Genomic DNA, 17,016 nt, shown 5'->3' with positions numbered 1-17,016 from the left:
CAGGTAAAGGTCCAGATTGCTACCTATTAACGATAAGGCTTTCAGTGGCCTTGGGAAGTTGGTTAATATTGACCTTCTGTGGACCTGCGGGAGGCCCAGGAGATGTCAGACAGACAGAGCTTGAATCCTAGCTCCAATGTGCTAGATGACCTTGAGCAGATGACTTACCTGGTCCTCTGGTCTCATCACCTGAGATGATGAACCCTGCTACCAGGGCTGAGACAATGGAGAAGACAAAATTATGTTCCCATAAACAGCCCTGAGCCTCATCCCTGCTACCAGAGTCCTCAAAGAAAGCGAGTGTCTGGTATGTGTGGTTTGAATCAAAGAAGGACGCAAGTGCCAGGGGTGGGTTGATGAGGGCAAGGGCCCCAGGAGATAGAAAGCCAGGAGAGTCGAATCCACCCAGCATGTAATAGACGCCATGCAGTTATTTGTGGAGATGGGGAGGGGCTGCCTGGGATGGAGAAGAATAGGTTCAGAGTCCACCAAGCTCTAAGTCCCTTGGAACGTCTGACAAGCAGAAACAGAGAAATAAAAGCCAGGGTCACCCAATTCATCTCTACCCTAGACGGAAGTCTGCAGGCAGCACGGGATGGAGGGTGTTAGCAGAGGTGAGTGTCTTCCCCATTCTCCTCTACCCTCCCTGGCTCACTTCTCTCGGCTTCCCTTGCAGCCTTCAAGGCTCACCTCTTTCTGGTGGCCTCCCAGGTTGACGTTCACTTCCAATGGACTCTCAGAGCTTCCAAAGGTGAACCACGTCTCCAAACCTCCTTGGGGTCTCAGGACTGTCTGTCTGCCTAATGGGCCTTGAATGGAAGACATCTCTGGGACATTTTGCTAGTTTGTGGGACAAAGAGACTGAAGGGGGTCGGTACTGGATTTTAACAGCCTGCCCCTCTAGGAGACTCTTCCACCCAATGCAAAGAGCATGGCCAGTGCTGTTGGCTAAGCGTGTTTTCAGGAGCGCGGATCCCAAAGGCCAGGGGCCCTGCCTGGGTGGTTCCCTCAGGGTCCCTACAGTCCGCCCACCACCGGCCTCAGCAAGCCCGCTAATGATGACGGTGATGAAGGCTGTCAGAGCAGGCTGGGCCCGCAGAAATGGAACAAGGGGTTGTGTCCTCCCTGAAGGAACAGTTATGCACAAAACCGAGCAGCCCAGACAGGTCCATTCCACCGAGGGGTGGAGTGAGGGCTGTCTCTAGGAACCCCCCGGGCCTCCTCCACACCCCTGCGCGCAAACAGCACCGGGAACCAGATCAACAGAGGAGAAATACAATGTGCGGCTGGAAAGGTCCGCGGGGAGGGGCCGGTGGGCTCGCGCAAGACAACAAGGCAAGGAGGGAAGGCCTGGGGTCTGCCTGCCAGGGCCCGCCACCCCTGCCAGAGAGAACCCCGGGCCCGCGGGCGAGCGCCAAGGCCCACTCTCCCAGGCGGAGGCCCCAGCCCAGCCCCAGAGCCTGGGAAAGCCGCCTGTTTTGTTCCCAGCTCCCCCCCTCCTCTTTTTCCCCCCTCATTCATTGCAGTTCAGTCTCTTTCGAAGCCGCAGGGACGCGGGTGGCAGGGCTCAGGCTAGGGGGTGGCACTCCCGGCCCTGACAGGTAGGGCCAGTCCCCCGGCTTTGGGCAGCCCCTTCCTCGCTCCCAGCCCCCCCGCCCCGGGTCCCCTCTCTCTGCTCCTGTCAGCCGCGCCAGACGATCTCGGCTTTGCAGCATTCAATAAAAATTGAGAAACATTTGGGCTGAAATCGCTGCTTTATCTGGAGGAGCCACAGCGCCGGGAGAGACCACTGCTGCGCGGGGGGGAATCCGGGGTCCCGGACGCCCTGGTGCGTGGGGTCACAGTGTCCCAGCGCGGATGCTGCTCCCTCCGAAGGGATATGAAAGACTAAGAGAGCCGTGCTCGGGCGTGGTGCAGCCCGTGGGCACGTGGGGTACAGGCGCAGGGTTGGCAGTCCAACCCCGGCTCCCCCCGCGCCCGCGGCTCAGGTGGGCCGTGCCCAGCGCTGGCGGAGCCCGGGTCCCCGTTCTGCCCGGGCTGGATGGCTCATTCTGCTGGCTGCGCGGCGGCGGCGGCTCGTGTGTGTGTGCGCCGCGCCCCGCCGCTACCCGCCGGCCCCCCGAGCCCGGGGCGCGCGCTCCAGCCCCGGGGTCCCCGCGGCGCCGCGGCCCGAGGCTCCCGGCAGCGCAGCAATGGCCGTGCGCAGGCTGGGGGCTGCGCTGCTGCTGCTGCCGCTGCTAGCCGCCGTGGAAGGTGAGCGGGGATGGGGGCGGGGAGCGGCCGCCTCGGCCCCGGGTCGCCCCCTCACTCGGCCCCGCGGTCGCAAAGTTTGCCCGGGGGCCGGTGCCGGGCGCAGGTGGCCGCGGGGAGGTGTGGCCGGCGGCCACCGCTGGGGAGGACGCGGGGCCCCGCGGGCGCCCGGGCGAGCGGCGGGCGCTGATTGACTGTGCCAGGAGGAGGCGAAGGGACCATCTTGCCGAGGCTTTGTAGCCAGCCCGGCGAGCGCCGCCCAGGGCCGGGGGCTCTGCCCACTGCGCGCCCGCCACCCGGGTCCCCGCATCCCCGCATCCCCGCAGAGCCCGGCGCTGGCCCAGCCTGGCTCGGCACCCGGCTCAGGGGCGCGGGCCCGGCGCGCAGTGGGCGCTGCAAAGTTTGGCAGGGAGCGTTCTGAGGGAGGCACAGTGGCCGCGCCAAGGATTGGGGATCCCGGGCCGCGCCCCCTTGGATGCAGCCTGGGCGACCCGAAGAGCAGGAGGACCCGCAGAGTGGAGCGAAGCGCTCGTGTCCCCCACCCCCTCGTCCGTGCCCGCCCGGTCGCCCGCGGCGTACAATGGGGTCCCCTCCCCAGCAGGACTGAGCGGGGGATGGGGCGATGGGCATCTCTCTTGCGCGCGGGGTCCTCCGGGTACCTCCGCGGGCCACCGCCCCGAGGGCGACAGAGCTCTGCGTGGAGTCTGGAGCCCCGAGAACTCTCCAGCTGCCGTCAGATCCCGGACCAGATGCTTTGCCATGTGTTGTTGGCCTTGGCCTGGGTCTCCGGGCCTCTCCCCGAGGCCTCGCGCTGTGGTACCACCCGACCCCCCGGGGGCGGGAGTGGCTGCCAGGTGGTCGCAGCTCGCTGGCTCTGGAGGGAAAGTTGTTAGCGGGGGTCTGGGTGTGTCCGCTAGGAATGGCTGGGCTGGTAGGACCAGGCGTGAATCCTAATAATGGTTCTCACGTGTACTGCGCTTTACAGTTTGCCAACCGCTTCACAGTTTATGAAGTACTTTGCTCTCAGTGGTTTACAGCGTGCTGCACGGTTGACAAGGTACTTGAAGCCTTCTTTGCAAAGTGCTTGCCGGCCGACAATCGTGTTGAATCCTCCAAGAGAAGTCTTCCGGGAAGCCAGATGGGTCGAAATTTTTTTTACTGGTTTTTAACAAATAGGGAAACCGCGGGTTCAGAAAAATCTTGTCTCACCCATAGCCATTGGGTGTTAAAAATAGGCCCCGAGTCTGAGGTCTTTGAAACAATTGGCTGTGTTTTCTTGTCCCTAAAGAGGGTGACCCCTTCTAGGAGTGTGCCACCGGGGGCTTGAGGGGTGAGTGTCTTATTCTTGGGCCACTTTGGGGTGAAGTGTGAAGAAGCCTTGAGGGGTCCAGGCACAGCTACTACAGGCATGGTGGGGGACCCCGTGCTAGAACTTAGTTTCTCAGTAATGAGCATTTTAGTGACCGCAGTGCGGGAGGGGGTGGGGGGAAAAGAGGGGGTCCTTGGATGGCAGCCATCGTGTTTGGCACCAAGGCAGCCGTCCTCCGGCTCCTGCAGGATTTGGCGGCTGCTTGCGGTTTCCCAGAGTGGGGTGGCCAGGGCACTGAGGGTGCCACGGGCCCAGGGCGTGGAGGGCAGCCCTGGAGCCCGGCTGCTGGCGGGGAGCTCCCTGGGATTTGGTTGGTGTACCACTTATTACACTGGCTTTGGGGAAATGACTCATGTGCTGGCCCGCTATACGTTGGGATGTTTACAGTATTATGGGGAGCTTGGCATAAATATTGCTATTTAGGTTGCAGTCAGTGGGGCTGGAGGGGAGGAAAATTGGCCTCTCTTGCGTGTTTGAGAAGGCCTGGGTGTGTTTTTAATTACCGTGGGGTAGATGGAAGGGCCACGTCTGTCCAGCCCTGGCAAGTGGGTGGTTAGAATCTGGGGGGCCGTGGCCTGACTGGGCCCTGCCTGATCCTGGACACAGGGCTGGTTGGCAGCTGATGTCACAAGATGGGACCGCTGCCCGTTTGGGGGCAGGAGTGGGAGGAATTTAATCCATCATGATCAGCTCATATTGGACTGAGAAATGGTGTGAGGTGGGCTGCAGGGGTCTGTTTCTAATTCACTCGGGACCCTGGACCAGCTCTCTTCTCTGTAGGGGCCTCAGTTTCCCTAGGTAGGGCCTCTGGCTATTCTCAAGGGATTCCATTATGTATACTCACCATCCCATAATCCTTTCTCGGAGCATCCTTCTTCTCTTCATCTGTCACTTAAGGGTGATCACAGTGGCTGTCTCACCTGTGTGATTACAAGGATCACACTGGGTAGTGGATGGGGAAATAATCCGACTGCAGGAATTGGGAAGGTGGGCTGAGAGGTGCCGCACATCCAGGGAACACTTGGGTTCTCCCGGATACAACCCCAATCTGTGGGGGCCAGAGGGACAGCTCTTGTCTCTGGCATCCAGAGCCATGAGGCTACTACCACTGCCTGCCTTCCTTTCTCTTCTGGCTGCTCTGTCTCCCAGCCCACCACAGGGCTGGCCTGAGCATTACAGCCTAAGAATTCCCAGCTCCAGCCTGTGGAATGCACGAGAGGAGAGAGGGTGCTCAAGGGGAGACGGGGTGCACGTGCATGTGTGCACGCACGTGTGTGTGCTGGGGAGTGGTCCCCTGGCAAGAATGGTGAGCATAGTGTCTCGCCCAAACCACAAGATCCCTCCAGGAAAAGCAAAGTGTTGAACATCTGGAGCTGGGGCTTCAAGCCCCAGGACACATCTCACAGAGGACGGTGGCCGACTCACTACTGGATGGGAGTGTAAAGGTTGGGGTCTCCCCCTCACAGCCCTTCGTTTGCTCTCCAAATATTTATGGTGCTTCCTTTTTGGCTAGGTGGTGCGGGACCCTGGGGCGGGCAGGGAGTCAGGGGACAGGCTGACAGAGAAAATAGTTGGCAGGAGCGAATGTGTGAAGTGTGTCCCCGAGCACTGCCAGGAGGAAGTTGAGGGCCACCTGGGGGTGCAGTTTGGGCTGGAAAAGGGTTATTTCCTTTTTGATGGCTCGATGCTGTGTTTCATTTTCACAGTGAACTTTCTTAGCCACCTGGCGTTTCTACAGATTGATCCCTTCGGAGTTGAGGCAGTTGACTTTGGGACTATGAGGGCGAGGGAAATGTTGCCTGGCAAGCCAACAGCATATGGAAAGGCCCGGGGGGCCAGATGATCTGGCATTTCCTTGGGTGTGACCTAGGGCAGTGTGCCTCGAGGGCACCCTTGTGAGGTGACGGGAGAAGGGAGGGCAGACAGGTGCAGATCGGCAGGGATGGACGACTTAGGAGTATGAAGTTGATGCCGAGGGAAGCGGGGAGCCACTGAAGGTTCTTGAGCTGTTTATTAGGGGACCTGGCCAGATTTGTGTTTGGGAAGATGGATAACTTCAGTCATTGGGGATGTTGAGAATAATCCAGATGTGGTCCTGCAGAGTCACAGTAAGGCCAGTGCTCTGGACTATGAGTTCCCTAAAGGCAAGGACCCCCTGGACCTTTTGTATGTCCATAGTTATGGTACATAGAACTGTTCAAATGCCACTTTCTGGGAGGTCCTCTCTGACAGTATCACCTAAAACGGATGCCAGTTTTGCTACTTTGTATCCTACCCACTTGTTTTGGCTTCCTTGTTTCATGTGGCCTGGCCCTCTGGACCATGAACCCCAGGAGGAAGCGATTCAAGCTGCCCTGTTGGCTGCGGCATCCCAATGTGCAGAGCTGCTTGCTCTGATACCGGGGCACTCAGTGACAAGTGTGCCGTCAGCTAAGGTGCGTCCAGTGGATAGTGTTGAGTGAATGAACTCCGGATGAGCGTCAGAGAAGGAAAGGGCAGGGGATCCAAGGAAACCTTCCTGGAGAGGGAGGGTCTGGGGATAGTCCAAACAGGAAGTGTTTGAGGGTGAGGGACAGACAGTTCAGCCAAAGGGCCACACGGACCCCTTCTGATGAGGGCTGGGAGCCCAGCTCTGTCTTCTGGGGCTTCATATGCCTGGAGCCCTGGTGAATGTGGAGTAAATTTGCAGTTGTTTTCTATGTATGTTTGTTTTTTGTGTCTTGAGGAGTTAGCTTTTGTGTATATCTTCGTCAGTGAAAGCAGGGTTTCACTTTAAAACCCAGCACTGGAAAACTCTAATCAGATGGACCTGTTCTGTCATACACCCACTCATCCATCCATCCTCCACCCATCCACCCCTCCATGCATCCATCCATCCATCTCTCCTCCATCCATAAATACACCTATCTATCTATCCCCCATCCATCTAACCTCCTTCTACCCACCCGTCAGTCTGTTCATCCATCCATCTATCCATCCATCATTCATTCATTCATTCATCTGCCTATCCATCATTCATTCATTCATTCATCTGTCTATCCATCTTCAGGGGCAGGCTGTGGATAGGAAACAGAGTCTGGCTGTGGTAGAGAACAGAGCCTGCTGACTTCGTAGATGGTGTGGATGAAGACACTACCTTCTGGAGCAATGGATCTGGGTTCAGATATGAACATTGCATGCTGTGGTTTGGGACAAGGTGCTCACACTCTCTGGACTTCGTCTCCTATGGTTCCCTTGCCAGACATTCAGCATAGAGATGTGCTGGTTTGGGTCCAGGGCTCCTTTCCTTGCTGTATCTGTGGGTGTAGCCCCTGTTGACTGGGCTCGGATGTGCCTGCCTACATGGCAGGCCTCTGTTCTGACTCCATCTCACAGGTGCCTTGCTCCCCTAGCCCTGGGACAGTGCTCTACATGTGCATAGAGTCAGACACCCCATCGAGGACCCTGCGGGGAAGCCCTCTGGGTCTTACACTACCCACTACTCTGCACTCTGGTCACTCTGAGATGGTCATAGAACCCAGGTTGGGGAGGCATCTCAGCTGTCAGAGGATTCTCACGTCTGGAGTCCTGTTCGTCCATCAGTGCATCCTTCTGTCCTGCTGTAGCTCCACTGCCTCCTGCAGGTTGTCTTTGCTATCTGCCTCTGACCCCTTCGTTGATCCTGGTAGGGATGCATTCTCTGGGCACTCATGCCGGCCTCGAACTGGCTCTGCAGCCATCAGAGACCTTGGACTCCTGATCCTCCTGCCTCTGTCTCCCAGTTGCTGGGATTACAGTTGTGCGTCACTACTCCTGGTTTATGGAGTGCTGGGGATTGCATCCGGGGCCTCTTGCATGCTAGGCAGGTATGCTCACTGTGAACTGAGACACATCCTCAGTCCCCTTTAAGGCATCTTTAAGGACCCTCAGCCCAGGCTCTCATCCTGTCAACCCTGCCTGCCTGTGTTCACCTGTGAGCTGTGGCCAGCCAAGATCCTTGTACATAGACAGGGTGGGTGGAAGGTGGAGCTGGCTGGTGACAGAGGCTTGGGCCTGGCAGGAGTGGCCTGGGCTCCTGTTGAGGTCGAAGCATGTAGATCAGGTTGGAGTTCCTGGCAGAGGCAGGCCAGATCTGTGTGCTGGCCTCAGCTGGGGGTGGGTGGGTGGGTGGGGAGCGAGGCGGGGGAGTCTCCATTTTAAACATCTGTCTGGTCTTTCTGTCAGCGAGTAACACTTGTCCCCAGTGTTCTGAGATACAACCCAGGACTTCGGAGAGAGAAGTTCTGCCAGGCAGAATCTGGGGAAGGCCAGGTTGAAATGATGTCCAGCAGAGCCTGTGCCCACCTCCCGGCACCTCCTGGTGGCTGCTGACTAGAAGGAGGCCCGGAGGAGAGTGGGAGGGAGGAATGTTTGTACAGCTCCAAGGGGTGGGGTGGCCGTTGGTGCAGCACCTGGAAGCTTCCTGATTGGCATCAGTGAAGCAGGGCTGATAAGGCCTTGAAAGCGTTTTAGGGCCTTTTAAAGCAGCTGCCTTCCGGAAGGTGGGGGAGGGTAACTCCTGTGTCACCTGGGGCTTGCTGAGGCCACTGAAGCCTGGGCCTCGTTAGGTGAGCATCCCAGGGCCACCTGCCCTCCCCTTTCACCCACCCCTGTACGCCCTGGGAGTGAGTACACCTTCTGACGAGGCTAACCTTTCCAACTCCGTGGCCTTAAGCCAGCGTTACAGTCAGAGCCTCAGTTTCTTCGTTTGTAAGCGGCAGACTGGGCCTCGCTGGAGGGAGGCACTGTGAGGATGAAGTGCGAGCCAGTATACAAGTCTGTACCAGCAAGGTAACCTGATCCTCAGCCATGCCCAGCTTTATTTGGTGGCATAATTGAGATGTGAACACTCTCTCCCCTGTCCCCAAGACCTTTGGTGAAGCCCTGGGTCCCTTCCCTCCTGTCCTGTAAGCAGTGCATGTATGTTCATGCATACACGCGCTCGTGCGCACGCGCATACACACACACACACACACACACACACACACACACACACACACACACATACACACACGACCATATGTGGAGTCACACCATCCTGTCCTGTGTGTCCTTAAGCCTGTTGCTTACCCTCTCTGAGTTTTAGTCCCATGCTCTGTCCTAGGGGAATAATGTTCCCAGCCCTTGAGGTGGCTGCGGGAACCGATCCCTTCCCTAGAGGAAGGTGAGCTAAGTGATTCTCAAGTGTGATGAGTGTGAATAAACATTAGAAAAGCTGCAGTCGCTGGATCCTAGTCAGAAACTGGGCTCAGGAGCGGGGAAGGCGGGGGTTTCACCAGATCCTTCGTCCCCACCTCTCCCTGGCCCTGCCCTCACCTGCAGGGGAGCAGCGAAGACCCAGAAGGCCTGTGTGTTCTACAGCCGGGCTTTAACTGACCCTGGCTGGAGACTAAGAGGCCCCTCAGCCTGTCTTTGAGGGTTTCCCTCAAAGGCCTTGCCCTAGTTTAACACCACCCCCATTTCCTCAAAGGCCTTGACCCAGTTAACACCCCCAGAACCACCCCCACCCCCCCAGGTGCTCCATGGTCACACTCCACTTTTGGCCCAGGGCCTGCCTGGTTCCCACTTCCTGCCAGGAAGGTGACGACGGCTGTGAGTCTCTGCAGACGCTGCCGAGCCTGTCTGTGTGTCCCACAGGTCTGTGGTGGCCATGTGGTCACATCCATTTGTACAGATGAAGGAAAGGAAACCCAGATCCTGACTGTCCGGGGTACACCCAGGGGATGGCAAGGTCGGGATTCAAGCTGGGTCCGGGTGGCACTGGGCAGCGGGTGTGTGTGGGTGTGTGTGGGTGTGTGTGGGTGTGTGTGGGGGGTGTTCTCTCCAGCTGCCTCAGCAACTGGGCTTCATGCTCAGAGGTAGCTTGGCTCTGGCAAGGGTCTCCGAGGCAGCTGTCCAGCCTCTGACTCCATCAGCATCCTGAGATAATGCAGGCGGGAGTGTTCTGGAACTCACAAACCTGCCATAAAAACGCAATCTCTGTCACAGTGGTCAGAATAATGTTGTTGTAAGTTAGACAAATCGGGTGTTAACGCTGTGTATAGTGGGGGCCGGGGGGGGGGGTGGAGCGGGGACACGCCTCCACAGAGGGCGGGCACTGTGGAGCTATCATTGGAAGGCTGCTGATAGGACGGGAGGGTCGTGAGCCCTGTGAGTGCTGTGGCCGTTCAGATGGGGAAACTGAGGCCTGAGAGAAAAATGTGACCTGTCCAGAGTCTGTGGCTTGCTGTAACTGAGGGCTCTCCACGGAGCCCAGAAGTCACCATCTCCACTGAGTGCTTAGCCAACATAAAGAAGGATAGCCGTATAGAAAAATTCGAGATTCTGGCTTCTCTGAAAGTCAGTCTAGCGTCCCAGGCCCACAGCGCCACATGGCCATGGTCAGCTGGAGCGGGATCGCAGCAGCTACCTCCTCATATTCCCCGAGTACTGGGTGGCTCGCCGTCACCTTGCAGCACGTATTGCTGTTGCCCTCCAGGCCCTGCAGGCTCAAGTGGGACCCTTGAGTCTGACCCAGACTCTGTGGGACCCTTGAGACAATTGCTCAAGGGTCTCCTGGGCCTTGGCCACCTCTTCTATGACGTGGGCCAGGCTCCTTCAGCTCTTAGGTTCAGGACTAGGTGCTGGACCCCAGTCAGGGGAGAACGCTTCAGAAAGTACATCTGTGGTCTGCTGCTGGGTAATAAGTAGCCCCCTAGTCCTAGCTCAGAGAGGGGTGATTTAGGGCTTTTGCGACAGTGGGTTGATGTCTTTGGGAGGTATTTGTTCTGTTCCACAGTGTCAGCCAGGGTCCTTGTGGGTCCAGGGGGCTCGGGCAGTGCGATTGGAAGTGCCCGAATGGCCCTGGGGACAGCGGCAGGGCTGGACCCCCTGGCTTCTCAGTGCTTTTCACCCGTCATTGGTCTACACTAAGCACCCCAGGAGGCAAAGCAGGACACCACCAGACTTTTCCTTTCTTTTTCTGCTGTGCTGAGGGTGTGCCAAGGCTTTGTGCATGTTAGGCCAGTGCATTACTACTGAGCTACATACCCAGCCCTTGGAAGACTTGTTTTAGTAAGAACATAATACATAAATAAAATTATGTATATATGTTAATTATCGTGTGTGTAGTGTATGGGTGTAAGCATGGACATGTATGTGTCATGGCATGCTTGTGGAGGTCAGAGGAGTGGGTTCTCACTTTTCCACCAAAGTCCCAGGGAGCCAATCAGGTCATCAGGCTTGTGTGGGGAAATGCTACCCAGTGAGTCATCTCACCAGCTTGGATTTTCTGAGACCAGGTCTCACTCTGTAGCCCAGGCTATCTCCTGGCAATCCTCCTGCCTCAGCCTCGCAGGTGCTGAGATTACAAGCATTCCCAGCTTCTGTGTAAGGCTTCTTGCACAGTAGGAGCTGGTGCCACAAAATGTCACCCTCTGGCATCTTATCAGTTTGCACCAGCCCCAAAGCCAGCTCGGGGTCATCCCAGGCTCCTTCATTAGGGTTCTCAGGAAGGGAGGAAACCCATGGTCTCGTTTTCCATTCAGGCCTTAAAGAGAGGCCCTTTTCTTGCCAGAGATTTGGCACACTGTGCTGGAGTGACCGCCTCCTCCTCACCAAAGCACACCTTGGAGGAGCTACTCAAAGTTCTGGACTCCCTCCCATCTTATGCTGTCACTAGTACACCTCTCTACATGCTCCGGGCTAACCTGTGCTCCAGATTTTGATCTAGGCTGCCACGGGCACACAGTAGCCTTACGTTCATTGGGGCAAGGACGTATAGACCACCACCTTTTAGACAGTTTATTTCACGCAGCTTATAGCCCAGGGATGGGGGCAGCGGGCAGCTAGGTGGCCCCTTCCTTCTTGCCTTCTGCTCCCTCCACTCCACCCCAGCAATTTTCTCTCTGTATCTTTCAGGTGTGATCTGTCCTGAGCAAGCAGAGGCTCTTGTTACCTAGGGACCTGTGCCCAAGTTAGTTCCTGACAGGTGTAAAATCAGGGAACCTCCAAATTAGTGAGGGTAGCCAGGGGCAAGCTTATTCAAGACCTTGTGTGAGGTTCCAGGCCTTGGGCTGGTGACATGGGATTTGTTAGATAAGGTCCGGGGATGACTGGCTTCCCCCCCTTGGGCCTCAGTTTCCCTAGGAGTCATAATTTCAGCCACCTGTGATATATGTGTCAAGAAGTGACTGTGTTCTTCATTCAACTATAAAAGAATCTGAAGGTGTGACTGTGGCTGTCATTCTTGATGTGGTCAGGGGCCATCACATGTGCAGGGAGGTAAGGGAAGGCCAGGAAAGGTTCAGCTGTGATGCCGCCATTGCTGTGAAGTCTGCTTTTGGAGCACAAGAAGATGTGTACTTGTGATGATGTGGGTGGGTACAGATACCTCTCTGGCATCACCTGCAGAGACCCAGTGGAGGATGGGCCCAGGCAATGCGTTCGTGGGATTTTATGTGGGAAACCAGCAGTTCTCAATCTTCCTAATGCTGCGACCCTTTAATACAGTTCTTCATGTGGTGGTGACCCCCAGCCATAAAATTATTTTTATTGCTACTTTGTAACTGTAATTTTGCCACTGTTATAAATCATAATGTAAATATCTGATATGCAGAATATCCGATATGTGACCCCTGTGAAATGATCGTTTGACTCCCAAAGCGGTCAAGACCCACAGGTTGAGAACCACTGTGTTCAACTTTTGACAGGCAAGAAATATGGCTCCTATCTGTTGCCTAAATGGAAGACCAAGTTCAAAGTCAGACAGATAATAAATCATAGAGAACACCAGTCCTTTCTAAAGGTACCCCCCCAGCTGCCCCCTCTTTTTTTTTTCTGCAGGAGGTGGGGCTCAATCTTAAAAAAGCTTATGGTCTACCAAGTTTGTGTGTTTATGGGGAAGCTGTCATACTTGACCATGCTTGCCGGCTGGATTTTACTCACAGGCCAAGAGTATACAGCTCCAGCAGGGCTTCTGATGCCTCTGTGCCTGAATCTGGGGTCTTCATGCTTACACAGTCAGCACTGTCCTGACTGAGCACCTGGAGGAGGTGACTCTTCAGAGGGTCCCAAAGCAAAGGCAGGTGAAGTGTGAGGCAGGTGATGGAGCCGATGCGTGCTAAGATCCGGTAGAAGGCCCATGAATGCCCTGTGTAGCCGGACTGCGGGAAGGAGTCCTGTGTGTGCCCGAGAGCAGAAGCTGCCAAGCACAGGGGCGGGGTGCAAGCTGCCTGGCCCCAGCAGGGAGAGCGTGAGGTCAACATTCCCATTATGGCGACGACATATGTCCACAGCACCAACTTGTCACTTGGCCCGGGTCCATGGGAAGCCGGAAGGACAAAAAGCATCTGAGCTGTGTAAGTGGGGAGAAAGAGGCTTAGAGCACAGTGGGACTCGACCCTCCTGAATGGGCCTTCTCCGCCTCTCCCCGGAGGCAGGGCCTGGGAACAGCTCGGCCAGAGCCCAAGGGGCCCTTTTGGAACCCACAGAAAGCTAGGGCCCAGGGAGTCTGCTCAAGTCAGGGCCCCGGTTGTGACATCTTCTTGCTTGTGCCCATCAGCATCAGCTGTCAGTACTCACAGCCTCAGATGGCAGCTCCTGTGGTTCCAGGAAAGCAGTGGGAAGGACTTCTGAGCAGCTGAGGCACTTGGGACCCCCTCGGACTAGTCCCTTCTGGAGCCAGAGGGATGATGAGGCAAGACCCCTGGCTGGGAGCTAGGAGGTTCAGGCAAGGGCCTGCTCTTTGAGGGAAGGGCAGAGCGGAATTCCTGACCTGGATTCTCTACTTGTCAACTCTGTCACTTGAGGTGAACCAGCCTGGAACTACCCAAAGGCGACTCTGAGTTTCTGATCCTCCTGCCTCCACTCCCCAGGTGCTGGGATTATTGGTCTGCACCACCACACTTAGTTTGTGCAGTATTGGATACCAAACCCAAGACTTCATGCATGTTCGGCACACGCTCTACCCACTGAGCTACACCCCCAGCTGTTGTTTCAGCCTCCTGAGCCTTAGCTGTTCACCAATAACTGAGTGTAAGGCCCTCTGCGCCTGGTGCTAACGGGGGAATAGAAGAGAGAAAAGTCTCCGTTTTACCACGCCTTGCCTTGCCTCAGTTTCTCTGCTCGGTTGTGAACAATAGGAGTAATAAGAGCAGTGACTTGGGTGTCCTGAGGGCACAGGTGCCAAAGAGCAGTTACCCGGGTTGCTGTCGTGACATCCTGTAGACTGAAAAGTGAATTTGGGCACAATGGCTCTCACACGTGTAAACCCAGCGCTCGGGAGTCTGGGCAGGAGGATTGCTGTATGTATGAGACCAGTCTAGACTATAGAATCAAAAAAAAAAAAAAAAAGAGGGTCGGTAAGATGTCTGAGCTGGTAAAAATCCCTGCTGCCAAACCTGACCATCTGCGTTTGGTCCCTGGCACCCACATGGTGGGAGGAGAGAACCAACTCTCACAAATTGCCCTGTGACTTCCACTTACAAGCATGTGCACACACATAAGTATGCACACACTTATGTGAAATAAATGTAATAATAAAAAATACTTTAAAAAAATAAGGCTTGGAAAAGGCAGGTAATTACTCATGGACTTTGGCCAGGGATGGTGGAGCTGGACCCAAACTCACTGGCTGCAAGTTAGGTGGAAGGACTGATATCTTCATTTTGAAATATTTCAAAATAATTTTTATTCTTATTTTATGTGCATTGGTGTTTTTGCCTGCATGTATGTCCATGTGAGGGTGTCAAATCACTTAGAGCTGGATTACAGATAATTGTGAGCTGCCATGGGGGTGCTGGGAATTGAACCTGGGTCCTCTGGAAGAGCAGCCAGTGCTCTTAACCTTTGAACCATCTTTCCAGTCCTGTTTTTTAAATATTTCAAACATAAACATCCATACAGCTGTGACTCTCATCAACTATCTGGAGGACCTTTGTGTCACATTCTTTCTTTATATAGAGGTGTGTGTGTGCGCGCGCGCGTGTGTGTGTGTGTGTGTGTGTGTTTTCTAAACTGTTTAGACATTAATTGCAGACATAGGCAAGGAAATAAGCTTTCTGAGGAGTTGATGGATGGGTATGTGTTTAAGGTCCGGAGGTTTTTTTTTTTTAAATAATTTATTTTTATGTGCATTGGTGTTTTGCCTGCATGTGTGTCTGTGAGAGGGTGTTAGACCCTGGAGTTCCAGACAGTTGTGAGCTGCCATGTGGGTGCTGAGGATTGAACCCGGGTCTTCTGGAAGAGCAGTCAGTGCTCTTAATCGCTGAGCCATCTCTCCAACTCTAAGTCTAGAGTTTTAACCACTGATCTGGTGCACAGAGGGCCTGGAGTCTCAGCAGGGAAAGCAGAGCCAGCCTCCCTGCTGCTCTCTGGGTGGGTGTGCCTCCAGTTGCTTAGTTCCAGCTATTGAGGGGCTGCTAGCAGATTTACCATTGCCAGAGAAGAAAGGCACAGAACCTGGGGAACTTGCAGCAGAAGGTGACATGGGAATCACAGCTGAGGCTGCTCGGCCCAGAGATTTCTAAGGGCTGATTTTCTTTCTGATGGAGCTGTGTTGTAGCCAGCAGAGCACAAGCTGGTAGTGAGTGGAATCCAGGAGGTATTCCTTTTCTCTCTAGGAAATACAGAGGACCTACAGAGTCTGGTGGATGTGAAAAAGGAGACTGGCCCTGGCCAACAGCTAGTTAGTAGGGTGGTGTGGGGGCCTGTGCTTTTGAATTCTCTCTCTCTCTCTCTCTCTCTCTCTCTCTCTCTCTCTCTCTCTCTCTCTCTGTGTGTGTGTGTGTGTGTGTGTGTGTTCTGGGGTAAAACCTAGGGCCTTGTACAAATGCTGTACCACGGAGTTACTCTTATCAGTCCGTTCCACCCATTTTTCTTGCCCCCATTAAACGTGTGGAGCCTACAGTGTTGTTTCCTATTGCACCCCCCCCCCCAGTCCTCCTTCATCTGCTTGCTCTGGCATCTTCCTGCCACTTACTGAGGTCAGGCTTGTGTATCTCCTCCTGTCTGAAGCCCCGATAGCCCTCTGTCTGGGTGGTCTTTGTGTCCTTGGCAGTACCTTGCGTGTAGCTCTATTATATTTCCCAGATTATGTCAGGTGTACAATGGGTCAGCGTGTCCACTTCCTCCCAGCCATAGTGGGGGATCCTCAGATGGACTGGTTGAATGGTGTATAGGGCGATAGTGGGATGAGCAGCTGAGCAGTTGACAGCTGGTTGATGGTTGGATAGATGAGTGACTAGACGGACAGAAGATGAGTGCATGAGCAGTTACATGGATTAGATGGTTGGGCAAATGATGGACAAGTTTAATGATTAGATGAATTGGAAGATGGGTAGACTGGTGGATGGGTAGGTGAGTGGGTGGATGCATAGAATGGGTCAGTGGTTGGATGGATGGCTAAGTGGATGGATGAACAGATGGACAGGCAGATTGGTGGATGAGAGAATGAGTAGATGGATAAATGGATAGATGGGTGTGATGGATAGATGGATAGATGGGTGGGTGAATGAATGGGGTGGATGGGTAGATAGAATTGATGATAGATGAATGGATAAGTGTGGTTGGCTGGCTGAGTGAGTAGATAGATTGGATGGATGAATGGGTAGGTGGGTGGATGAATGGATGGATGGATAGACAGATGGGATGTATGTATGTATAGATATATGGGATATGTGTATGCATGTATATGTGTATGTATGTATGTATAGATAGGATATATATATATATATATATATATATATATATATATATATGGATGGGTAGATAGATGGAATTGATGATGGATGAATGAATAGGTATTTGATGGGTGGCTGGCTGCTTGACTGGGTAGAGGGATGTGGTATGTGTGTGTATGTATGTATGTATGTAGTATGTATGGGCAAAGTCAAGTATGGGCATATTTTGGTTAGGTAGGTGGGTAAATGAACAGAAGAATATACAAGAACCTGGGTGCCCTGCTCCCCTGAAATTCCCTTTGGTATCTGTACTATCATATTTCCTTATTCTCCTATTTCTGGCTCTGGATCATGCTGGCAAACAGCAGACACCCCAGGTTTAGAAAAATCCTCTGAGCCATCGACTGTGGGTTTGCCAAAGTTTCTACACTGTAGAGTTCCGGAGAAGTTGCCCCCAAGTGAATGTCTGTGGAGTAAATCCTATTTTCCCGCCGACTTGGCTCATGCTTTTAGAGATGTCTTCCTGCTGTCAGGGGCTGGTGCTTAGAGCTGGTGACAGGTGGGGGAAGAGCTGGGACTCCCCTGGGCATCAGCCGCCCCATGCTTCCACTTACTCCGTCCTATGCTCAGACTGATGCTGGCTCCAATTTGGGAGCTCACAGCCAGGGAGAGGTGCCGCAGCTGGGGACAGATTGAGCATCTGGTCTCAGCCGCCTCTGC

The 17,016-nt window shown here is 54.6% G+C and overlaps 1 protein-coding gene across 4 annotated transcripts in view; it reads left to right on the top strand.

The window, feature by feature from the left end:
* The first annotated feature begins 1,950 nt into the window (after positions 1-1,950).
* Ephb2 (EPH receptor B2) overlaps positions 1,951-17,016 on the top strand; it is a 186,784-nt gene continuing 171,718 nt past the window's right edge. For 2 of the 4 annotated variants that reach the window (XM_076565440.1, XM_076565439.1), the window contains exon 1: positions 2,111-2,253. In XM_076565440.1, coding sequence (XP_076421555.1) covers positions 2,193-2,253 — 61 coding nt within the window. In that variant the 5' untranslated portion in view covers positions 2,111-2,192. Of the gene's footprint in view, positions 2,254-17,016 lie in introns of all 4 variants that reach the window. The other 2 variants (XM_076565441.1, XM_076565442.1) reach the window with 2 other exon arrangements.

The sequence above is a fragment of the Peromyscus maniculatus genome, chromosome 2 (assembly GCF_049852395.1).
Source record: "Peromyscus maniculatus bairdii isolate BWxNUB_F1_BW_parent chromosome 2, HU_Pman_BW_mat_3.1, whole genome shotgun sequence".
Lineage (NCBI taxonomy): Eukaryota > Metazoa > Chordata > Mammalia > Rodentia > Cricetidae > Peromyscus > Peromyscus maniculatus.
This window is presented reverse-complemented; position numbering and strand designations above follow the sequence as displayed.